This window comes from Rhodnius prolixus, unplaced genomic scaffold (assembly GCF_049639745.1).
Source record: "Rhodnius prolixus isolate KJV_2025 unplaced genomic scaffold, Rpr scaffold_8, whole genome shotgun sequence".
Taxonomy (NCBI): Eukaryota; Metazoa; Arthropoda; class Insecta; order Hemiptera; family Reduviidae; genus Rhodnius; species Rhodnius prolixus.
Window position 1 is genome coordinate 29,213,934 of NW_027411593.1, and position 27,169 is coordinate 29,241,102.

General features: G+C 28.5%; 1 protein-coding gene and 1 long non-coding RNA gene across 3 annotated transcripts in view; one reads left to right on the forward strand and one right to left on the reverse strand.

Moving 5' to 3' along the window:
• The window catches only part of LOC141451118 (uncharacterized), a 16,889-nt gene extending 14,386 nt beyond the window's left edge, over window positions 1-2,503 (forward strand). The window contains exon 4 of one of the 2 annotated variants that reach the window (XR_012456540.1): window positions 914-1,581. This is a non-coding gene — a long non-coding RNA (uncharacterized lncRNA). Of the gene's footprint in view, window positions 1-913; window positions 1,582-1,657 lie in introns of those variants that run through there. The other variant, XR_012456541.1, reaches the window with a different exon arrangement.
• On the reverse strand, window positions 1,632-26,818 carry LOC141451110 (uncharacterized). Its single transcript, XM_074122216.1, has 12 exons — window positions 26,270-26,818; window positions 25,560-25,682; window positions 25,348-25,439; window positions 24,770-24,866; window positions 24,511-24,627; window positions 24,003-24,207; window positions 23,356-23,485; window positions 21,126-21,343; window positions 20,863-21,042; window positions 20,340-20,596; window positions 3,081-3,347; window positions 1,632-2,793 (listed from the first exon to the last, which is right to left on the reverse strand). Exons 1-12 carry the CDS (start codon window positions 26,499-26,501, stop codon window positions 2,513-2,515), a joined length of 2,199 nt encoding a protein of 732 aa, XP_073978317.1. The 5' UTR covers window positions 26,502-26,818; the 3' UTR covers window positions 1,632-2,512.
• Window positions 26,819-27,169: the final 351 nt, after the last annotated feature.

The window sequence follows — 27,169 nt, forward strand, 5'->3', positions numbered from 1 at the left end:
CCATCTGTTGTGGAAGTGTGGAACTAAGGTGCTATATCTTTACTAGGGTGAAGATGCTCTTCACTAGTGACCTATTTTATGACAGACGTGTAGAAATGTGTGATCCCAATGACAGTCGTGAAATCCCAATGAGGCATTTCTCTGAACTTCCCATTTACGCTTCAGTATTTAGCGCCAAAGATAAGCAATAAATAAAAGATAAGTTTATCATTGAGGAAAGGGCATTATGAAAAGAATAACAAATTTCCTGTACGAAATGCCAGACTAACTGTATTTTTGACCTTCTTCTTTTGGCAGTGTCTTTTAACCAAACAGTCATGGTTGAACTTTTAAAACCAGCCATGAGGGACTGATAGAAGCTGATAGAAACTTATTGGGATGACCTAAGCAATATGAATCGGAGGGAAAAAATGTGTATCCTATCCGCAAAAAAACTCAAGAGACTCAAAAGCCTCTTTTCAGGTATACCCCTGACATGTATAGTATATAAAATTCTATTGGTGTTCCTACCGAAAAGACTAATCGGACCAAAACAGAAAGGTATTAATGTGACGTACACGTTCCAAAATTAACAATATATTCTCTGACCCTTTAATGCAAGAAATGTCATGGAAATAAAATGTTACCCTTCATCACCTGTGGACAGAAATCACGTTTGGATATGACTTTGAATGCTGGACGTTCTGAAAAAATTGATTGGACAATGAAAGGAACAAATCGAGTTCAAGTCCAAGGGAAACTGAAGAGTTCAAAGCAGGCCTGAGCAACTTATGTAAGCCAAAAGGGAGCTTTTTTAAAAATGTTGGCGGGCTACTAAAAAAAATTAGTTTAAAAAAGTTACCCTTCATACCCAACCTCTCTACTTTTTATCATTACATTTATTTCAAATGTCCTCTCTTAATTGCTGTTTCAGCATAATGTACTGGTCTATCCTGCAACTCAAGATTGGCAATCCCTGAACGTAGAAATTGATATTTTGCCTTGGTGGGCCATCAAATACCAAAGTAGGGTTTTAGTCAAAATTAGGGTACTACTTTACTGAAGAATTTTTTCATAGATTTTCTAGAAAACAGCTCAGATTTTCTTCAAAATCTGGTGTACCAATTGTTTTTTATGTAGATCTATGAGTTTTAATTGAAACGTTTTTCTAGGATAATTTGATTTAAGGAACTTCTGTGTAACTTTGGTTAGCCTTCCCTCTGAGGTGCCATTTTCTCTAATGTACATATGTCTATCTATTGTGTACTGCTAAAGATATTTAGTGCTTAGTCAGGTGATATGTTAATGCTTCTTGACATAATCCAATTTTGCTGCTAACCGTGGTTAGAATTTAAACGAATATCGTAAACTCTTGACTTATCAAAGTAAGTGTGAACTTTTAGGTAGTAATTCAGTAAGGCTAATGAGAGAAAATATTGAAAATCGTGTTTCATACATTTGGAATGTAATGAAAGATTTTTATACTTTGCAATACCATGTAAGATTCCTCCTACGATCGATTGAACATGGATAACGTCTTTATTATTTAATTGTAAAATGTATATATTTTTAAATTTATTTGTAATGTATTTTTAAATAAAGTCTACTACTACCACCATATAAGATGCTTCAAGGATAATAAAGAAACCGTATTTTAAACATTTGTTTATTTTTTCAGGCCCATCCAGTGATGACTGGCCATTATTAACAGCTATAGTACAAAAATATCACAAAAGTTAACATTAGAACTAGAATAATATACATCCTGAATTAAAGTAAGATTTTTTTTAAAGTGAATAACTATAGCTTTTGAATTTTTGATACAAAGTAGTGAATAAAAAAAAAATTTGTAACCCGCTAAAAATGTTTATTACATTTGCTTGAATTTTTTTAAAATAGTATACGAATTTTCTTTCTAAATCGACAAAGAATGTCTCAGATTCTGCCAACAGATAAATTAGCTGGCTTTCAAAGTAAGATGACAAAATTCAAGAACTTGGGTTGCCGGATAATAATGTAGCGGGTAAGCTAACCTCCGAAGGCTATCGGAAGTTAAAGATACAAGATCCGTTGCTTCATTCTGCTTTGAAATGATTAAAAGAAAGATTTAGGACATCTACCATCTTTCTTTTCCGAAAAATCAACGAATAGTTTTGGATCATGCTTAGTATTAATAGTAAGGTATCAGTACCACGAGAGAATCAGTTCTTTAGAAGCAGTAGCAGAAATTGCTACTTGCGTTTAATGTTCTTTTATACTGATTTAACAGAGTATGACCTCGAGACCTGCATTTCAAATAATGAAAATCCTTTAAACCTTACTGTAGTATTTACTCAACATGAATCTTTTCATGTTGGCCTGCAAGCAATAAAGTCGAACAAGACCTAAGGAAAAAAATACTTCTCTAAAAGCTTCTTGCAAACACGCTTTTGTCTCTTAATTAGTAATAGGTACAAATTATCACAAAGGTTAAAAAGAAAACATCAATCTCAAGGGTGTACTTCTGCGCACCAAAACACAAAAACATATGTGACTAAAATCCCGACACATATTTCTTCTTTATAGTAGGTATAGGTTTGGAAAGGCGTTCTTTTGTGGTGTTTTGAATACTAAAAATACTATCATCTGCGTTAGACGATAAATTAAGAAAAACATTTTGAGATGATTCGTCGGATATTTTTGTTTCTTCTTTTGGTGATAACTGAGCCTCGTGGTTTTCCATCTTTGTGGAAGAATCTTCATTCGTAATAAAAGTTTTAGGCTTTGCGCTGATTTCTTCCTCATCTATTGAATATTCAATGAATGCACTCATTTCTAAAACAAATACTGTTATCAATAGTTGTAAATTAACATCTTAGTTAATAAGTTTTTAAAAATTTAAATTTATTTTAACATGAGGAAAACAGTTCCTTGAGAAATAATTACTAAATGCAAAAAAAAAGTTTGAAACTGATCTTATTGCTAAGATAAATACAGAGACATTTCCTACGTGTAAATTTGACGCTACAATCATTATAATTTTAACAATTTGCAAACTCGAAACTAACACACACAAAGATCGCATGAGAGTGATAGAGCGACAAAAAGTAATGAATACTAACCTTGGCTATAATTATTTAACCAATTTGATACAGTATTCTCAAAATCATATTCTTCGTCAGAATTACTATCACATTCAGATCTTTCCGGCGCAGACTCGCTGCTGTCATCACTTTCATCCAACAGTGTATCAATATCCCATGGTTCTAATAATAATGGCGCTAGATAATCGCAATAAGTTTTTAAATGTTTACAACTTGGTAACTTCTTACTTTTTATAATAGTTTTATCCTTTGTTTCATTGTCCGGACAAATCGAAGTACATAAATCTGAAAAAAAAAACTATTAGAAGTCAGAAAATAATCTAAGAAGTGTTTTTATAATAATAATGTTCCAAAAAATGAACAATTATTTTCTATGTATAACTTTGTGAGTAAAAAAAACATATTCGATATATCAGGGAAGTTAATCAGGGAGTTGTATATTTCTTTGTTCAAGCGTAAAATGCAGTTTAGAGGATTGGTGCTTCGTAAACAGAACTGAAAGATAGAATTGTTATTTAAGCTGGAGTTAGTAGTATATTCAAAATCTGGGACTATTGTATTAACAAAGTATGAAAAATAGCGGTTCGCTATTTCGACCTCCAGATATATAGTGTGAAGAAACCACAGTGTTTTGTAACCTCTAGAATTTTGGAAACCATGTAACATAGTAGGTTATGAAATTTTTTTGTAAAAAACATTTCTTAGGGCTCATTTAGAAGAGGAATATAAATGTTAAAATTAGTTAATTTGTTAGTCAGGCAGATCTGAGCAGTTAGGCTGAGCATATAGTAAAAAAGTAGAGCTTAACTAGGCAGACGCCCTTCAGAGCAGGTAGCGTAATACTATTTGTTGTTGTAGGCGGCACGCCGCGTCTTTTATTTATTGACACCGACAGGCGTAGCGATTGCGATAAATTTGTTATTAAATCGTCTTAATATACAGGTAAAATATAAACAAAATCTATCGAGTAGTTTACGAGATATTTGAATTTAAAGTTTTCACTCTATAAAATGAAAACAAACATTAACCCTAAATATCTCGTTTGCTGCTCGATAGACTTTTACTAAATTGTACACAATTATAGACAATAGTAGTCTCCATATACAAGTAAAATATAAACAAAATCTATCGAGTAGTTTACGAGATATTTGAATTTAAAGTTTTCACTCTATAAAACGAAAACAAACTTTAACCCTAAATATCCCGTTTGCTGCTCGATAGACTTTTACTAAATTGTACACAATTATAGACAATAGTAGTCTCCATATACAAGTAAAATATAAACAAAATCTATTGAGTAGTTTACGAGATATTTGAATTTAAAGTTTTCACTCTATTAAACGAAAACAAACTTTAACCCTAAATATCCCGTTTGCTGCTCGATAGACTTTTACTAAATTGTACACAATTATAGACAATAGTAGTCTCCATATAAAAGTAAAATATAAACAAAACCTATCGAGTAGTTTAAGAGATATTTGAAGTTAAAGTTTTCCCTTTATATAACGGAAACAAACTTTAACTCTAAATATCTCGTTTTCTGTTCGATAGATTTTTACTAAATTGTACACAATTATAGAGAATAGTAGTCTCCATATACAAGTAAAATATAAACAAAATCTATCGAGTAGTTTACGAGATATTTGAAGTTAAAGTTTTCACTTTATAGAACGGAAACAAACTTTAACCCTAAATATCTCGTTTTCTACTCGATAGATTTTTACTAAATTTTACACAATTATAGACAATAGTAGTCTCCATATACAAGTAAAATATAAACAAAATCTATCGAGTAGTTTACGAGATATTTGAAGTTAAAGTTTTCACTTTATATAACGGAAACAAATTTTAACCCTAAATATCTCGTTTTCTGCTCGATAGATTTTTACTAAATTATACACAATTATAGACAATAGTAGCCTCCATATACAAGTAAAATTTAAACAAAATCTATTGAGTAGTTTACGAGATATTTGAATTTAAAGTTTTCACTCTATAAAACGAAAACAAACATTAACCCTAAATATCTCGTTTGCTGCTCGATAGACTTTTACTAAATTGTACACAATTATAGACAATAGTAGTCTCCATATACAAGTAAAATATAAACAAAATCTATCGAGTAGTTTACGAGATATTTGAATTTAAAGTTTTCACTCTATAAAACGAAAACAAACTTTAACCCTAAATATCCCGTTTGCTGCTCGATAGACTTTTACTAAATTGTACACAATTATAGACAATAGTAGTCTCCATATACAAGTAAAATATAAACAAAATCTATCGAGTAGTTTACGAGATATTTGAAGTTAAAGTTTTCACTTTATAGAACGGAAACAAACTTTAACCCTAAATATCTCGTTTTCTGTTCGATAGATTATTACTAAATTGTACACAATTATAGACAATAGTAGTCTCCATATACAAGTAAAATATAAACAAAATCTATCGAGTAGTTTACGAGATATTTGAATTTAAAGTTTTCACTCTATTAAACGAAAACAAACTTTAACCCTAAATATCCCGTTTGCTGCTCGATAGACTTTTACTAAATTGTACACAATTATAGACAATAGTAGTCTCCATATACAAGTAAAATATAAACAAAATCTATCGAGTAGTTTACGAGATATTTGAAGTTAAAGTTTTCACTTTATAGAACGGAAACAAACTTTAACCCTAAATATCTCGTTTTCTGTTCGATAGATTATTACTAAATTGTACACAATTATAGACAATAGTAGTCTCCATATACAAGTAAAATATAAACAAAATCTATCGCGTAGTTTACGAGATATTTGAAGTTAAATTTTTCACTTTATATAACGGAAACAAACTTTAACCCTAAATATCTCGTTTTCTGTTCGATAGATTTTTACTAAATTGTACACAATTATAGACAATAGTAGTCTCCATATAAAAGTAAAATATAAACAAAACCTATCGAGTAGTTTAAGAGATATTTGAAGTTAAAGTTTTCCCTTTATATAACGGAAACAAACTTTAACTCTAAATATCTCGTTTTCTGTTCGATAGAATTTTACTAAATTCTACACAATTATAGACAATAGTAGTCTCCATATACAAGTAAAATATAAACAAAATCTATCGAGTAGTTTACGAGATATTTGAAGTTAAAGTTTTCACTTTATAGAACGGAAACAAACTTTAACCCTAAATATCTCGTTTTCTGCTCGATAGATTTTTACTAAATTTTACACAATTATAGACAATAGTAGTCTCCATATACAAGTAAAATATAAACAAAATCTATCGAGTAGTTTACGAGATATTTGAAGTTAAAGTTTTCACTTTATATAACGGAAACAAATTTTAACCCTAAATATCTCGTTTTCTGCTCGATAGATTTTTACTAAATTGTACACAATTATAGACAATAGTAGTGTCCATATACAAGTAAAATATAAACAAAATCTATCGAGTAGTTTACGAGATATTTGAAGTTAAAGTTTTCACTGTATATAACGGAAACAAACTTTAACCCTAAATATCTCGTTTTCAGCTCGATAGATTTTTACTAAATTGTACACAATTATAGACAATAGTAGTCTCCATATACAAGTAAAAAATAAACAAAATCTATCGAGTAGTTTACGAGATATTTGAAGTTAAAGTTTTCACTTTATAGAACGGAATCAAACTTTAACCCTAAATATCTCGTTTTCTGTTTGATAGATTATTACTAAATTATACACAATTATAGACAATAGTAGTCTCCATATACAAGTAAAATATAAACAAAATCTATCGAGTAGTTAACGAGATATTTGAAGTTAAATTTTTCACTTTATATAACGGAAACAAATTTTAACTCAAAATATCTCGTTTTCTGTTCGATAGATTTTTACTAAATTGTACACAATTATAGACAAAAGTAGCCTCCATATACAACTAAAATATAAACAAAATCTATCGAGTAGTTTACGAGATATTTGAAGTTAATGTTTTCACTTTATATAACGGAAACAAACTTTAACCCTAAATATCTCGTTTTCCGTACGGTAGATTTTTACTAAATTGTACACAATTATAGACAATAGTAGTCTCCATATACAAGTAAAATATAAACAAAATCTATCGAGTAGTTTACGAGATATTTGAAGTTAAAGTTTTCACTTTATATAACGGAAACAAACTTTAACCCTAAATATCTCGTTTGCTGCTCGATAGACTTTTACTAAATTGTACACAATTATAGACAATAGTAGTCTCCATATACAAGTAAAATATAAACAAAATCTATCGAGTAGTTTACGAGATATTTGAAGTTAAAGTTTTCACTTTATATAACGGAAACAAATTTTAACCCTAAATATCTCGTTTTCTGCTCGATAGATTTTTACTAAATTTTACACAATTATAGACAATAGTAGCCTCCATATACAAGTAAAATATAAACAAAATCTATCGAGTAGTTTACGAGATATTTGAAGTTAATGTTTTCACTTTATATAACGGAAACAAACTTTAACCCTAAATATCTCGTTTTCTGCTCGATAGATTTTTACTAAATTGTACACAATTATAGACAATAGTAGTGTCCATATACAAGTAAAATATAAACAAAATCTATCGAGTAGTTTACGAGATATTTGAAGTTAAAGTTTTCACTGTATATAACGGAAACAAACTTTAACCCTAAATATCTCGTTTTCAGCTCGATAGATTTTTACTAAATTGTACACAATTATAGACAATAGTAGTCTCCATATACAAGTAAAAAATAAACAAAATCTATCGAGTAGTTTACGAGATATTTGAAGTTAAAGTTTTCACTTTATAGAACGGAATCAAACTTTAACCCTAAATATCTCGTTTTCTGTTTGATAGATTATTACTAAATTATACACAATTATAGACAATAGTAGTCTCCATATACAAGTAAAATATAAACAAAATCTATCGAGTAGTTAACGAGATATTTGAAGTTAAATTTTTCACTTTATATAACGGAAACAAATTTTAACTCAAAATATCTCGTTTTCTGTTCGATAGATTTTTACTAAATTGTACACAATTATAGACAAAAGTAGCCTCCATATACAACTAAAATATAAACAAAATCTATCGAGTAGTTTACGAGATATTTGAAGTTAATGTTTTCACTTTATATAACGGAAACAAACTTTAACCCTAAATATCTCGTTTTCCGTACGGTAGATTTTTACTAAATTGTACACAATTATAGACAATAGTAGTCTCCATATACAAGTAAAATATAAACAAAATCTATCGAGTAGTTTACGAGATATTTGAAGTTAAAGTTTTCACTTTATATAACGGAAACAAACTTTAACCCTAAATATCTCGTTTGCTGCTCGATAGACTTTTACTAAATTGTACACAATTATAGACAATAGTAGTCTCCATATACAAGTAAAATATAAACAAAATCTATCGAGTAGTTTACGAGATATTTGAAGTTAAAGTTTTCACTTTATATAACGGAAACAAATTTTAACCCTAAATATCTCGTTTTCTGCTCGATAGATTTTTACTAAATTTTACACAATTATAGACAATAGTAGCCTCCATATACAAGTAAAATATAAACAAAATCTATCGAGTAGTTTACGAGATATTTGAAGTTAATGTTTTCACTTTATATAACGGAAACAAACTTTAACCCTAAATATCTCGTTTTCTCCTCAATAGAATTTTACTAAATTGTACACAATTATAGACAATAGTAGTCTCCTTATACAAGTAAAATATAAACAAAATCTATCGAGTAGTTTACGAGATATTTGAAGTTAAAGTTTTCACTTTATATAACGGAAACAAACTTTAACCATAAATATCTCGTTTTCTGTTCGATAGATTTTTACTAAATTGTACACAATTATAGACAATAGTAGTCTCCATATACAACTAAAATATAAACAAAATCTATCGAGTAGTTTACGAGATATTTGAAGTTAAAGTTTTCACTTTATAGAACGGAAACAATCTTTAACCCTAAATATCTCGTTTTCTGTTCGATAGGTTTTTACTAAATTGTACACAATTATAGACAATAGTAGTCTCCATATACAAGTAAAATATAAACAAAATCTATCGAGTAGTTTGCGAGATATTTGAAGTTAAAGTTTTCACTGTATATAACGGAAACAAACTTTAACCCTAAATATCTCGTTTTCTGCTCGATAGATTTTTACTAAATTGTACACAATTATAGACAATAGTAGTCTCCATATACAAGTAAAATATAAACAAAATCTATCGAGTAGTTTACGAGATATTTGAAGTTAATGTTTTCACTTTATATAACGGAAACAAACTTTAACCCTAAATATCTCGTTCTCTGCTCGATAGATTTTTACTAAATTCTACACAATTATAAACAATAGTAGCCTCCATATACAACTAAAATATAAACAAAATCTATCGAGTAGTTTACGAGATATTTGAAGTTAATGTTTTCACTTTATATAACGGAAACAAACTTTAACCCTAAATATCTCGTTTTCCGTACGGTAGATTTTTACTAAATTGTACACAATTATAGACAATAGTAGTCTCCATATACAAGTAAAATATAAACAAAATCTATCGAGTAGTTTACGAGATATTTGAAGTTAAAGTTTTCACTTTATATAACGGAAACAAACTTTAACCCTAAATATCTCGTTTTCCGTACGGTAGATTTTTACTAAATTTTACACAATTATAGACAATAGTAGCCTCCATATACAAGTAAAATATAAACAAAATCTATCGAGTAGTTTACGAGATATTTGAAGTTAATGTTTTCACTTTATATAACGGAAACAAACTTTAACCCTAAATATCTCGTTTTCCGTACGGTAGATTTTTACTAAATTGTACACAATTATAGACAATAGTAGTCTCCATATACAAGTAAAATATAAACAAAATCTATCGAGTAGTTTACTAGATATTTGAAGTTAAAATTTTCACTGTAAATAACGGAAACAAACTTTAACCCTAAATACTCTTTAACAAAAACTTACAGTTTAAAATGTAAAGTATAAGGGTTGATTAAACGCCAAAAGGTACACAAATCAGCAAGTACCCAACATTTCATTCATGCTTAGCTGATATAATTTAAGTAATTTTGCTGCATTAACTTTTTCTTCACATTTTTTTAGAAATTATTAGATGTCACAGACCCTTATGCTGGCCATTTTCATCTACAAAATATTTGTTCAAGTAGCACTGTAGATTGACTGTAATATCTAGTTATTTATAATAATCAAACTATTAATTACAGGTGAAAAAGAAAAACGTTATAAAAAATAAAAAAAAATTATGAGGCTAAAAAATTCAAAACCTTTTTTTAAAAAATGCTTATATCAACATACATCAATGATTTTGTTTATTTTATTTTATTTATTTTTTTAAATCGTCGGTTTAAGTTCATTCTTCGATTAAAGTAATTGTTATTTTATGTAGTAGTCAAACGATTATAATAATAAGTAATAAATAATCTGGCTTTATCGCAAATAATATAGTTTTCTTCAATTACATTCTCAATCTAGGTGTTCTTCTCACAATGTTATATATATGTAATATAAAATAAATAAGATATGCATATTTTTAGGACAGCTAATTATTCCAGTATTTTACTATAAGTAAAATTAGGGAGACTAAATTAAATTACAATTTATTGAGAAATGAATAATTGTTGAATAATCTACTTGTTATTAACTGTGAGTTATTTGTGCTCACGAATATTTCGGTAAGACGAATTCAAGACTGAAATATTCTGTTAAATCCGTGATTCAAATTTAAACAGTAGCCGACTCTAACTTTGTTTTTCTCTACTTTAACATGAATGTATATGTGACTACTAAAAATAAAGGGCATATTAAAGATAAATCCAAAGAATAATTTGAAATGGAGTTAAAATAAAGTACCTATATTTAAAAACGAAGATATAATATACATTTTATCATGATTATAACAAAATAATATTATGAATGATCTAGCCAGCATAAGGGTCTGTGACATCTAATAATTTCTAAAAAAATGTGAAGAAAAAGTTAATGCAGCAAAATTACTTAAATTATATCAGCTAAGCATGAATGAAATGTTGGGTACTTGCTGATTTGTGTACCTTTTGGCGTTTAATCAACCCTTATACTTAACATTTTAAACTGTAAGTTTTTGTTAAAGAGATTTTTGTACCTTTTGGATAGATTTTCATTTTTGTCTATTTTACAAAGTTACTTATCTGTTTCACAGATTTTTTTTAAAATTTAGAATAAGCAATTCTATCATTATAACCTGATAAGGTGTTAAGTCGGAACTGTAACTACCATTGGACAGATCTTTTTAAAGAATGATTATAGTTGCCATCCTCAATAACAATTTTTTTGAGAAAGCGTTTTGAATAAAATAGGAAGGTATTTGTACGTAAAAAGCAAAATTAAACTGCGATTTCAGTACTTCCTCTTAAGAGGAGTAAGAAAAATAAACTGCGATTACAGTACTTCTCCCTAAAAGGCAAAGATTTACGATTCATTAATGTAAATAGGTTCACCCATTGATAATTTTAACGATTGCAGTACTTCCTCTTAGTAGGTGCAAGAGCTTGATGGCCCTTCACAGCCAAGTAGAGGAGCTTTAACAACTTATTCGAGCTGAATTTTATCAAAATCGGACTAAGCGTTATAGAAATATTGGTAATAATAGTTTTAGAAAGGGCCTTACTTGGGTGGGGCAAACTCCCCTCCTTATGAGGCACAGCGTTCAGACTTTTAAAGTGCAAATCTGTACAAAATTTCGATTCGAATGACACTTCATTCATGACAATCGGTTCACGTGTCGATAATTTGAAACGATTGCTATACTTTCCCTTAACAAGTGTAAGAGCTGATCGCCGCTTTAATGTTACGTAGAGGAGCCCTAACTCTATCATCCTACCAAATTATATCAAAATCGGGCTAAGATTTACAGAGTAATTAGTAATAATAATTTTGGAGGGGGCCTTACATAAAGGGGGCTAACTCCTCTCCTATTCTATGTACAGCGTCGAGACCCCCAAAAGGCACATCTACATAAAATTCTGAATCGAATGACACCTCATTCATGAAAATCGGTTCACGCGTTTAGGCGCTACGCAGTTTACAAAAAAGGTAACAACAACAACAACAACAACAAGAAGAAGAAGAAGAAGAAGAACAACAATTTCTGAAATTGCAGTTTTTGCTCATTTTCGGCAACTTTTTTCTCAAAACCTATTAGATCTGGGTTGTTGCAAAAAAATTACAGCTATAAAGGAGGGTTTGCCCTATATTTTAAAGAAAATTTGGGAATTTTATCTTTTATAGAAAAAGAGAAAAAAATTGTCAAAGTTGGGTGTTTTTCAACGTTACGCTTTTTCGTGCAGTTTTTGACGATCAACCCTTATACAACTGTCCTACCGGACAGTTTTAATCTCGTTTTCTGCTCGATAGATTTTTACTAAATTGTACACAATTATAGACAATAGTAGTCTCCATATACAAGTAAAATATAAACAAAATCTATCGAGTAGTTTACGAGATATTTGAAGTTAATGTTTTCACTTTATATAACGGAAACAAACTTTAACCCTAAATATCTCGTTTTCTGCTCGATAGATTTTTACTAAATTTTACACAATTATAGACAATAGTAGTCTCCATATACTAGTAAAATTTAAACATAATCTATCGAGTAATTTACGAGATATTTGAAGTTAAAGTTTTCACTTTATATAACGGAAACAAACTTTAACCCTAAATATCTCGTTTTCTGTTCGATAGATTTTTACTAAATTGTACACAATTATAGACAATAGTAGTCTCCATATACAAGTAAAATATAAACAAAATCTATCGAGCAGTTTACGAGATATTTGAAGTTAAAGTTTTCATTTTATAGAACGGAAACAACCTTTAACCCTAAATATCTCGTTTTCTGCACGATAGATTTTTACTAAATTGTACACAATTATAGACAAAAGTAGTCTCCATATACAAGTAAAATATAAACAAAATCTATCTAGCAGTTTACGAGATATTTGAAGTTAAAGTTTTCATTTTATAGAACGTAAACAACCTTTAACCCTAAATATCTCGTTTTCTGTTCGATAGAATTTTACTAAATTCTACACAATTATAGACAATAGTAGTCTCCATATACAAGTAAAATATAAACAAAATCTATCGAGTAGTTTACGAGATATTTGAAGTTAAAGTTTTCATTTTATAGAACGGAAACAAACTTTAACCCTAAATATCTCGTTTTCTGTTCGATAGATTTTTACTAAATTGTACACAATTATAGACAATAGTAGTCTCCATATACAAGTAAAATATAAACAAAATCTATCGAGTAGTTTACGAGATATTTGAAGTTAAAGTTTTCGCTTTATAAAACGGAAAGAAACTTTAACCCTAAATATCTCGTTTTCTGTTCGATAGATTTTTACTAAATTGTACACAATTATAGACAATAGTAGTCTCCATATACAAGTAAAATATAAACAAAATCTATGGAGTAGTTTACGAGATATTTGAAGTTAAAGTTTTCACTTTCTATAACGGAAACAAACTTTAACCCTAAATATCTCGTTTTCTGCTCGATAGATTTTTACTAAATTTTACATAATTATAGACAATAGTAGCCTCCATAACCAAGTAAAATATAAACAAAATCTATCGAGTAGTTTACGAGATATTTGAAGTTAATGTTTTCACTTTATATAACGGAAACAAACTTTAACCCTAAATATCTCGTTTTCTGCTCGATAGATTTTTACTAAATTGTACACAATTATAGACAATAGTAGTCTCCATATACAAGTAAAATATAAACAAAATCTATCGAGTAGTTTACGAGATATTTGAAGTTAATGTTTTCACTTTATATAACGGAAACAAACTTTAACCCTAAATATCTCGTTTTCTGCTCGATAGATTTTTACTAAATTTTACACAATTATAGACAATAGTAGTCTCCATATACTAGTAAAATTTAAACATAATCTATCGAGTAATTTACGAGATATTTGAAGTTAAAGTTTTCACTTTATATAACGGAAACAAACTTTAACCCTAAATATCTCGTTTTCTGTTCGATAGATTTTTACTAAATTGTACACAATTATAGACAATAGTAGTCTCCATATACAAGTAAAATATAAACAAAATCTATCGAGCAGTTTACGAGATATTTGAAGTTAAAGTTTTCATTTTATAGAACGGAAACAACCTTTAACCCTAAATATCTCGTTTTCTGCACGATAGATTTTTACTAAATTGTACACAATTATAGACAAAAGTAGTCTCCATATACAAGTAAAATATAAACAAAATCTATCTAGCAGTTTACGAGATATTTGAAGTTAAAGTTTTCATTTTATAGAACGTAAACAACCTTTAACCCTAAATATCTCGTTTTCTGTTCGATAGAATTTTACTAAATTCTACACAATTATAGACAATAGTAGTCTCCATATACAAGTAAAATATAAACAAAATCTATCCAGTAGTTTACGAGATATTTGAAGTTAAAGTTTTCATTTTATAGAACGGAAACAAACTTTAACCCTAAATATCTCGTTTTCTGTTCGATAGATTTTTACTAAATTGTACACAATTATAGACAATAGTAGTCTCCATATACAAGTAAAATATAAACAAAATCTATCGAGTAGTTTACGAGATATTTGAAGTTAAAGTTTTCGCTTTATAAAACGGAAACAAACTTTAACCCTAAATATCTCGTTTTCTGTTCGATAGATTTTTACTAAATTGTACACAATTATAGACAATAGTAGTCTCCATATACAAGTAAAATATAAACAAAATCTATCGAGTAGTTTACGAGATATTTGAAGTTAAAGTTTTCACTTTCTATAACGGAAACAAACTTTAACCGTAAATATCTCGTTTTCTGCTCGATAGATTTTTACTAAATTTTACATAATTATAGACAATAGTAGCCTCCATATACAAGTAAAATATAAACAAAATCTATCGAGTAGTTTACGAGATATTTGAAGTTAAAGTTTTCACTTTATAGAACGGAAACAAACTTTAACCCTAAATATCTCGTTTTCTGTCCGATAGATTTTTACTAAATTGTACACAATTATAGACAATAGTAGTCTCCATATACAAGTAAAATATAAACAAAATCTATCGAGTAGTTTACGAGATATTTGAAGTTAATGTTTTCACTTTATATAACGGAAACAAACTTTAACCCTAAATATCTCGTTTTCTGCTCGATAGATTTTTACTAAATTTTACGCAATTATAGACAATAGTAGCCTCCATATACAACTAAAATATAAACAAAATCTATCGAGTAGTTTAAGAGATATTTAAAGTTAAAATTTTTCACTTTATAGAACGGAAACAAACTTTAACCCTAAATATCTCGTTTTCTGTTCGATAGATTTTTACTAAATTGTACACAATTATAGACAATAGTAGTCTCCATATACAAGTAAAATATAAACAAAATCTATCGAGTAGTTTACGAGATATTTGAAGTTAAAGTTTTCACTGTATATAACGGAAACAAATTTTAACCCTAAATATCTCGTTTTCTGCTCGATAGATTTTTACTAAATTGTACACAATTATAGAAAATAGTAGTCTCCATATACAACTAAAATATAAACAAAATCTATCGAGTAGTTTACGAGATATTTGAAGTTAAAGGTTTCATTTTATAGAACGGAAACAAATTTTAACCCTAAATATCTCGTTTTCTGCTCGATAGATTTTTACTAAATTGTACACAATTATAGAAAATAGTAGTCTCCATATACAAGTAAAATATAAACAAAATCTATCGAGTAGTATACGAGATATTTGAAGTTAAAGGTTTCATTTTATAGAACGGAAACAAACTTTAACCCTAAATATCTCGTTTTCTGTTCGATAGATTTTTACTAAATTGTACACAATTATAGACAATAGTAGTCTCCATATACAAGTAAAATATAAACAAAATCTATCGAGTAGTTTACGAGATATTTGAAGTTAATGTTTTCACTTTATATAACGGAAACAAATTTTAACCCTAAATATCTCGTTTTCTGCTCGATAGATTTTTACTAAATTTTACACAATTATAGACAATAGTAGCCTCCATATACAAGTAAAATATAAACAAAATCTATCGAGTAGTTTACGAGATATTTGAAGTTAATGTTTTCACTTTATATAACGGAAACAAACTTTAACCCTAAATATCTCGTCTTCTCCTCAATAGAATTTTACTAAATTCTACACAATTATAGACAATAGTAGTCTCCATATACAAGTAAAATATAAACAAAATCTATCGAGTAGTTTACGAGATATTTGAAGTTAAAGGTTTCATTTTATAGAACGGAAACAAACTTTAACCCTAAATATCTCGTTTTCTGTTCGATAGATTTTTACTAAATTGTACACAATTATAGACAATAGTAGTCTCCATATACAAGTAAAATATAAACAAAATCTATCGAGTAGTTTACGAGATATTTGAAGTTAATGTTTTCACTTTATATAACGGAAACAAATTTTAACCCTAAATATCTCGTTTTCTGCTCGATAGATTTTTACTAAATTTTACACAATTATAGACAATAGTAGCCTCCATATACAAGTAAAATATAAACAAAATCTATCGAGTAGTTTACGAGATATTTGAAGTTAATGTTTTCACTTTATATAACGGAAACAAACTTTAACCCTAAATATCTCGTCTTCTCCTCAATAGAATTTTACTAAATTCTACACAATTATAGACAATAGTAGTCTCCATATACAAGTAAAATATAAACAAAATCTATTGAGTAGTTTACGAGATATTTGAAGTTAAAGTTTTCACTTTATAGAACGGAAACAAACTTTAACCCTAAATATCTCGTTTTCTGTCCGATAGATTTTTACTAAATTGTACACAATTATAGACAAAAGTAGTCTCCATATACAAGTAAAATATAAACAAAATCTATCGAGTAGTTTACGAGATATTTGAAGTTAAAGTTTTCACTTTATATAACGGAAACAAACTTTAACCCTAAATATCTCGTTTTCTGCTCGATAGATTTTTACTAAATTTTACACAATAATAGACAATAGTAGCCTCCATATACAAGTAAAATATAAACAAAATCTATCGAGTAGTTTACGAGATATTTGAAGTTAATGTTTTCACTTTATATAACGGAAACAAACTTTAACCCTAAATATCTCGTTTTCTGCTCGATAGATTTTTACTAAATTTTACACAATTATAGACAATAGTAGTCTCCATATACAAGTAAAATATAAACAAAATCTATCGAGTAGTTTACGAGATATTTGAAGTTAAAATTTTTCACTTTATATAACGGAAACAAACTTTAACCCTAAATATCTCGTTTTCTGCTCGATAGATTTTTACTAAATTTTACACAATAATAGACAATAGTAGCCTCCATATACAAGTAAAATATAAACAAAATCTATCGAGTAGTTTACGAGATATTTGAAGTTAATGTTTTCACTTTATATAACGGAAACAAACTTTAACCCTAAATATCTCGTTTTCTGCTCGATAGATTTTTACTAAATTTTACACAATTATAGACAATAGTAGTCTCCATATACAAGTAAAATATAAACAAAATCTATCGAGGAGTTTACGAGATATTTGAAGTTAAAGTTTTCACTTTATATAACGGAAACAAACTTTAACCCTAAATATCTCGTTTTCTGCTCGACAGATTTTTACTAAATTTTACGCAATTTTAGACAATAGTAGTCTCCATATACAAGTAAAATATAAACAAAATCTATCGAGTAGTTTACGAGATATTTGAAGTTAATGTTTTCACTTTATATAACGGAAACAAACTTTAACGCTAAATATCTCGTTTTCTGCTCGATAGATTTTTACTAAATTTTACACAATTATAGACAATAGTAGTCTGCATATACAAGTAAAATATAAACAAAATCTATCGAGTAGTTTACGAGATATTTGAAGTTAAAGTTTTCACTTTATATAACGGAAACAAACTTTAACCCTAAATATCTCGTTTTCTGCTCGATAGATTTTTACTAAATTTTACGCAATTATAGACAATAGTAGCCTCCATATACAACTAAAATATAAACAAAATCTATCGAGTAGTTTAAGAGATATTTAAAGTTAAAATTTTTCACTTTATAGAACGGAAACAAACTTTAACCCTAAATATCTCGTTTTCTGTTCGATAGATTTTTACTAAATTGTACACAATTATAGACAATAGTAGTCTCCATATACAAGTAAAATATAAACAAAATCTATCGAGTAGTTTACGAGATATTTGAAGTTAAAGTTTTCACTGTATATAACGGAAACAAATTTTAACCCTAAATATCTCGTTTTCTGCTCGATAGATTTTTACTAAATTGTACACAATTATAGAAAATAGTAGTCTCCATATACAAGTAAAATATAAACAAAATCTATCGAGTAGTTTACGAGATATTTGAAGTTAAAGGTTTCATTTTATAGAACGGAAACAAACTTTAACCCTAAATATCTCGTTTTCTGTTCGATAGATTTTTACTAAATTGTACACAATTATAGACAATAGTAGTCTCCATATACAAGTAAAATATAAACAAAATCTATCGAGTAGTTTACGAGATATTTGAAGTTAATGTTTTCACTTTATATAACGGAAACAAATTTTAACCCTAAATATCTCGTTTTCTGCTCGATAGATTTTTACTAAATTTTACACAATTATAGACAATAGTAGCCTCCATATACAAGTAAAATATAAACAAAATCTATCGAGTAGTTTACGAGATATTTGAAGTTAATGTTTTCACTTTATATAACGGAAACAAACTTTAACCCTAAATATCTCGTCTTCTCCTCAATAGAATTTTACTAAATTCTACACAATTATAGACAATAGTAGTCTCCATATACAAGTAAAATATAAACAAAATCTATTGAGTAGTTTACGAGATATTTGAAGTTAAAGTTTTCACTTTATAGAACGGAAACAAACTTTAACCCTAAATATCTCGTTTTCTGTCCGATAGATTTTTACTAAATTGTACACAATTATAGACAATAGTAGTCTCCATATACAAGTAAAATATAAACAAAATCTATCGAGTAGTTTACGAGATATTTGAAGTTAAAGTTTTCACTTTATAGAACGGAAACAAACTTTAACCCTAAATATCTCGTTTTCTGCTCGATAGATTTTTACTAAATTGTACACAATTATAGACAATAGTAGTCTCCATATACAAGTAAAATATAAACAAAATCTATCGAGTAGTTTACGAGATATTTGAAGTTAAAGTTTTCATTTTATAGAACGGAAACAAACTTTAACCCTAAATATCTCGTTTTCTGTTCGATAGATTTTTACTAATTTGTACACAATTATAGACAAAAGTAGCCTCCATATACAAGTAAAATATAAACAAAATCTATCGAGTAGTTTACGAGATATTTGAAGTTAAAGTTTTCACTTTATATAACGGAAACAAACTTTAACCCTAAATATCTCGTTTTCTGCTCGATAGATTTTTACTAAATTTTACACAATAATAGACAATAGTAGCCTCCATATACAAGTAAAATATAAACAAAATCTATCGAGTAGTTTACGAGATATTTGAAGTTAATGTTTTCACTTTATATAACGGAAACAAACTTTAACCCTAAATATCTCGTTTTCTGCTCGATAGATTTTTACTAAATTTTACACAATTATAGACAATAGTAGTCTCCATATACAAGTAAAATATAAACAAAATCTATCGAGTAGTTTACGAGATATTTGAAGTTAAAGTTTTCACTTTATATAACGGAAACAAACTTTAACCCTAAATATCTCGTTTTCTGCATGATAGATTTTTACTAAATTTTACGCAATTATAGACAATAGTAGCCTCCATATACAAGTAAAATATAAACAAAATCTATCGAGTAGTTTACGAGATATTTGAAGTTAAAGTTTTCACTTTATAGAACGGAAACAATCTTTAACCCTAAATATCTCGTTTTCTGTTCGATAGATTTTTACTAAATTGTACACAATTATAGACAATAGTAGTCTCCATATACAAGTAAAATATAAACAAAATCTATGGAGTAGTTTACGAGATATTTGAAGTTAAAGTTTTCTCTTTATATAACGGAAACAAACTTTAACACGGGAGCCGACCAATCTTTACATACAATAAGTGGGCTGTTACCGAATCGCAACTTCTGTCGGGGTAAAATTAAAATATAGGATAAATTAAAAATGTTACTAACAATCCATTAAATTTTCAGTGTTTTTTACTGAAGTAACACGAGATTTTTGACTAGAATTCTTATAGTCCTGTTCGCATTTAAATTCAAATTCTTCAAATCTTTTTAAATCATCATTTGATAAATTAGCGGAATTATGGGATTCGTCATCACCAGAACTTCTTAATGTTTGCCAAAATATATCACCTATGCTTGTGCATCTTATAACGTTAATGTATTTATCTTCTAAGCAACTCAATCCTGTAAGACTCATTGAGAATCTGAAAAATTTAAATAATTATTAATACTAATGGTATTTAAAATTTTTCTTTAAAAAATGTGAGTTTAAATCTACATTCTAAACCAAATTAAAAAGCCATTAAATCTCCACAACATGAAAATTTAGTTGGGTATTAGGTTTTGAAAATATTAATGAGATTTTTGTAGAATTATGTTGTAGGAGAATCCTATTTTTTGTATTCAACGATCCCGCTAAATATCAACATTCAGAAGACTACATAAAACACTATTAAACTAATAAAGATACCTTGAATTAAGTAGATGGTCAAGGCAAAGACCATTAAATCTAGCTAAATGTAGACTTTCTCTGAGAGATGGTAATAAATAAGGATGTACTCGGCTAATATTGGAATCGCCATCTTCACAATCATTTTGTATCAAAACAACGCTATCACTGCGTTGGCTGGCTACAAATATTAAATTTTGCCTAAATAATAATTAAAATTCATTATTAACACAATTATTATCACTTTAAATAAAGATTATCTCAAATAACTAATCTCATCTTACAAGTTTCGATGCAATAGCTTGATCATGGTTGGTGAACTTGTGATTCCATGAGTCCATCGCTGACTCCAACCTTTCCTAATATCCAAAGATAAAAGATGATGATTTGTTCCTACATAATTAATGCCTCTATTATCCAAATTACAACAACTTATTTCTTCACAAATCTCAACCAAATTATCTACAGGCCATGTTAAATTGTCCTTATTGTTATTATTTGTCTGTAACATGGTTAAGAAAATGACAGTTTCAATAATCAAAAACATTAATAACATTTCATAGTCTGCATCCTGGAAGTAAGAGTAAGGATACACATTAGGGAATGTGAATCTCTGCATGACAGAGAACTAGCCAAGTAAAACAGTAAAGTAATGTTTTTTTTCCAGGGGGGCTTTTAAGTTAAAATCGATCTGGAACGGATAAACTTAATTTCTTATTTAAAAAATTAAATGCAATCCAAATCCAAGACAGTGAATCGAATCTAGTGACACAGTATATCCAATCTTAGTTTCCAGGTATTCGTCTTGATCCGTTCAGATACTGTGTACCGTATCATCCACGTACCCCTCCTTACTGACAGGACTTCATATTCAGTTTCCTAGAGCTAGCCATCTATGAAGTATGCGTATTTATTGAAAAACAATGTAGGCACTAGAAGTGGTAACATTTAAATAACTTTAAAATCATAAGTATTACAGTTTTGTTTTTGAGTAACATTATTACTTATGTGTAAAAGAAATTTAATTATTAAATAAAAGTTTGCCTGAACAGTTAACAAAACATTTTAAATTTTATTGCTTAAACCCGAAATTGGGGAACTTTTTTCTTAACAAAAATACAAAATGAAATTAAGGAAAAAATGCGAAGGCAAATGTGAAAAACATCTTGCAAAACTTACAAAATTAATAAACAAGGCTACGATAATCTAGGCTAGGGTATTGCACAAACTAAATTTTATTATCAGAATTAAATTATCCAAAAAACCCACTGAAAAACAGGTAATTTGGATCAAAATTACGCCAAGAAAGCAGATGATGCTGCTTTTACTAGATTTAATTAAATTTTACAAGGATATAGAGGCTTGGCCTGCGTTCTGGAATCAGAAATAAATATTCACTTCTATTCTTTGCATATGCAAATAAGACATTACTTCAAAACATAATAACCGAAAACATTATTAACCGGGCTTATAAACATAAAAGTGCGAACGAATATTTAATTATAAACTACATATATATAATAAAGAAATGACTATAAAATAAGAATATATAATAATGATAGACAAGATTAATAAATTTTGTAATAACAACGCGATCGAACAGGATTCAATTATTTTAAAAGTTTTACCATCTAATATAAGAGTAATACACAAAACAAAATAAAAATCAATCTAAATTCATTAACAATCGTATCATTTTGATAAGGAAAATGAAAATGATAACTCGATAGGACTTTTCGACAATATTAAAAACAGTTACTAATTTAGGAGTTTTAAAAACATTCAATGCCAAGATTCTAAACTATAACAGAAAAAAGAAGATTTAAAGCACAAATATACGTCTGAAATTAAGCAATTAGATAGTAAATGGGAGATTTCCAGTACGAGTCCGTAAGTACATAGCTACATACTTTTTATTTGTTTTAAAAGCGTTAATAGTAGAGTACCAACTTCTGTTCCCCGTTCTTGACATCTAATTTGATATTTAACGTTGCTAAACCTCACCAGAAAAATAGGCAAGTCAAATGTTTAAACTGCAAAGTTAACCACGCAGTTACCTTCTAATACTATATTACATATTAATATTAATATTATTAATATTACATATTATTAACATGCAGATAACTTTAAACTTAACAGAAACTCTTATAACGAAATCACATTAAAACAAAAAAACACAGATTCAAATTTTGACATCGTGATAATGAGCCTCTAATCTCTAACACTAACAATTATATAAAAATAAGAATAAACAGTTTAGTGAAACTACTATTTTACGTTGAACTCTCCAGTTAAACCTGCAAAAAGGGAAAAAAACGCCCTTCAAAGAGTTTAGAACCAGTCCCGAAATCTATTCTCCTTCGTTATTTTTATTGTCCCGTAAAAGGAAGCAAAGAACATAAAAGCGATTTAACACTTTCCTCATTAGTGAATAATAATAATATTTCTTAAACTGTGAAAATATGAAATTTATTGTAAATTGAACTTTTTGAAACCAAAAATTTAATTACTTACTCTTAAATCGAAGATATGGATTGCTTTTCTATCGGCAAATAATACAGTATCTGCTCCTATATAATGAACATGTCCCCAAGAATCCACAAAATTGCCTTGCTCAAGGTTCAAATTTAATTTTGAAACTGGACTGAAAAGAGTTTGAGTCTTATTATTACATATAAAAAACAATTTAACTGTAAAAAATGGAGGAAAAACTTTTCAAAATCCTTTAACTTAATTAAAGAATTACTATGTGACTCGGCAGTCAAATAAATCCATACACAATCAGAAAAATGTCCTATACTATTTGAGACGCACTGAATTGGAGTGGCTGTTTGTAAATAACAAAATTCAATGGGAGTGTTTTCGCAATAGTATCCCTTCTATCTTTTTAGACAAATAAATACTAACTACTGAATAATATTCATGACGGAATTAAGTAATTTATGAACTTTTCAATAAGCATACAGGACAGACTAAAAACAATTATAAACTCCCAGGGATCTAACCACTATTATAATCCAATAATATTCAACAATAATGCCAAATATAACTTTTATGAAATCTCGTAACTTTAGTGTTTGCAGTTCTTTAACGAAAGAGTCCTTAATGTAAACATCTACTATTAAGAACAATAACTGTGAGTTGCAAGAAATACAAATTACCTGGTCAGAGAAACATTCCAAATAAGTAATTCACCTGGCGTCAATGTACAAAATTCATTAATTTTTTCATTGTTCAAACTAGCACTAATGAAAGGATTACTATTAGATCCTGTGATGTCACATAATTGTTCGATGGCTATTTTTTCGTCCTTTTCCTTTAACATCAATTGACAAATCCTCGTTTTTCCTCTGATTAAAGCATTATCTATAGAAGAAAGAAAGAAAGTAAGTAACATCACACATACATAAACAGTACAACATTCAATAAACAATTCAATATAATAAACATTCAATACTTAACAGATCCTTAAATTCTAACCAATAACACTGAGACTTTAAAATTCCACTTCGGATCTTTTAGATCATAGTCGATTTGCTCTTTTGTAATCTAATGACTATAGATAAATACATTTTAAACTTTGCAACATAAATACTCTTCATACATAGTTGGATGCAGATGTGAAATCAGGAATTAATTATAATACACCAGCATAAAATTCATACTTACTATTAATGACATCAACCTGACATGGAGGACCACAATTTTTTAGGTTGAACCTCAATTCAGCATCGAATTCAATTTCCGGAATCCACTGATTCTTTTGTAGAACTAGCGGAGAAAACACTGCAAGAAAAACAAATATGCTAATAAAAACTTCATTTCTGAAAATAATAGAATTAGGTGCTAATATTGTTCAAATAATTGAAGCTAATTTTTTACTTTTAACGTGAGAAATGGATGATTAAGTACATTTCAGTTAACTTACATATCTCTCCAGTTGTCCCATCAGGTCGTATTAGAAACTTACTATCTCCTGCATTAATTATTTCAATATTACTTCCACTGAAATACCAATTATAAGACTGAAACATTTAGAATATTCCTTACTAATTACAAATGATTCAGTTAATTATGCAAATAAGTTATATTGGCAAAGAAGTCAATGTACCTAATAATAATGTTTATATTCTAAAAATGGATTACTTATGCATTAAACGGAAACAAATAGGCAATAGGAACATTTCTTTTGTCAAAGTTTTGCAAAACATTAAATTAATTCTACAATATAAAAATAAAAAGTTTAAAAAAAGGAAGAAAATAGATGCACACATTGAAATTAAATGGGTTACAGTTTTCAACAGTTTCAAAGCAGTAAAGAGGATGTCCTGTTCAACAATCTCATGTGGAAATACAACCCACCTTCAAGAAAATCCCAGAACTTTAACTATATATCCACTCAAACGATACGGTACGAATGCACAGCTTGTCAAATCAACTTTCTACGTCAAAGAGAATAACTTATCAAGTCTTTAGTTAAAAAATTAAAAAAAAATAATCACTTACTGCATTAAAATGTTGATCTGGATCTTTTTCCATGTGTAAGGTTAACAGTGCAACGTTAGGATGTACATTCATTCGTGTCTTTTCTTTGAATTCTAAATTAAAAAAAAAAAACAGTAGAAAAAAATTTCCATTTGAGGGAAGATATCATGATTTCAAAGCAAGTAAAAAATACTTAAATTGAATAATTTAAATTGAGTTAAAAATAAATTTACCTTCGCTGCTACTAATATCTTCTACAATAGATTTATCACATGAATTCAGTAGTACATCTTTATAATGTTCCCAAGCTTTTTTCTGCTTTACAAGACTTAAACATGGATCCAGTCCGTTTCGTACTAAAATAAAAATGTATTTTTAATAACCGAAGAGTTCAAACTTCAAAACGTCGAAATATTTATAAAAAAAAAAATTATTTATTTTCAAAGTGAAAATATGCTGACTACTTTTCCTACGCAGTGTATAAAGGTTGTTATTAAAAGACTATTCAGTCTTTATTTTTTGTCTAATATCAAATCGTCTATTAAAAACGAAATAAATAGCAAGGATTGGAATCATCACTGCTGGGCTCCATAAAATAAATATTAGAGAAGTAAAAATCTCGCTAAGATGCAAAGGATTAATTTCTACAAAGAGATGATTCTGTAATCCAGGAAATCTAAAAACACTTTAAATAGATTCATCCTTTCACTTGATTGACTGTGAAATTCACAGAAAGCGACGACAAAAGTAAATCACCATAGCTTGTGTCGACGATAAATTCGTTCCCTTTGAGTAGGAGAATATTTAATCCAAGCCCTTCCAATTCTTTGAAACCTTAAACATCATTCTAATGATTGTAAGGTACCCGTTCCAAAGCCTCTTTTATAAGACGTTGAAGATAAAAATCTTGAAAATATTTTTTCTAGTAAGAAATAAAGATTACCTGATCTCTCGATTCTAGCAGGAGTGTACACCGGAATAGGATAGGATGAATTAAATGGAAACGATTTGAATAAAACCGATGCATTATAAGTAGTATCCCCATCGCTTAATTCAGAATTTATTTTATCTTGTAAGTTATGACCTGGCACAGTATTATGGGGATACACTGTTAAAAATTCATAAGGTTCACTGGGACCAACTGCCTTTTGAAGACAATCGTTTGCTAAGGCCATAATTTAATCGAAAATTGTATACATCTACATCTTTAACCAATGAAACATGTTTTCACGTTTTAGCATTCCACTGCCTACACACCTAACGAGTCAAGTATAACCAATAACCATACTTCACCGTGAACTCAACAACATAACCTAGTGTTAGCAATCATCTATTAATCAGGGAGACAGAGGGTATGTGAAATTTCATTTCACTCTATTGGAAGGCTACTTAAACTTTTTCTGGAAAATATAGAATTAATGAAAAACTGAAAATTTGAAACTTAAGATGTCATATCTAAAGCAATATTTTCTGCAAAAAATTTTGGGTGTCCCCCCATAAATACTCCTCTCCGCTACTTCGATATCTTCATCAAATGGAATTCTCAGCCGCCTGTGGTAAGAGGAAAAAGGGACCATGCAAAATCTTTTAATGCTGAATTAACTAAAATGTTTATATATTTTCTGGATTACAGAATCATCTTTTTGTAGAAATTAATTCTTTGCACCCTAGTAATATTTTTACTGCTCTAATATTTATTTTATGGAGCTCAGCAGAGATGATTCCCAATCCTTGCAATTTATTTCGTTTTTAATCTCGGCCGGTAACGAATAAATGTTAACAAGATCTTAATGTTGATATTTAATTTAACTATTAGTATTGAAAATTTAAATGTTTTATATGT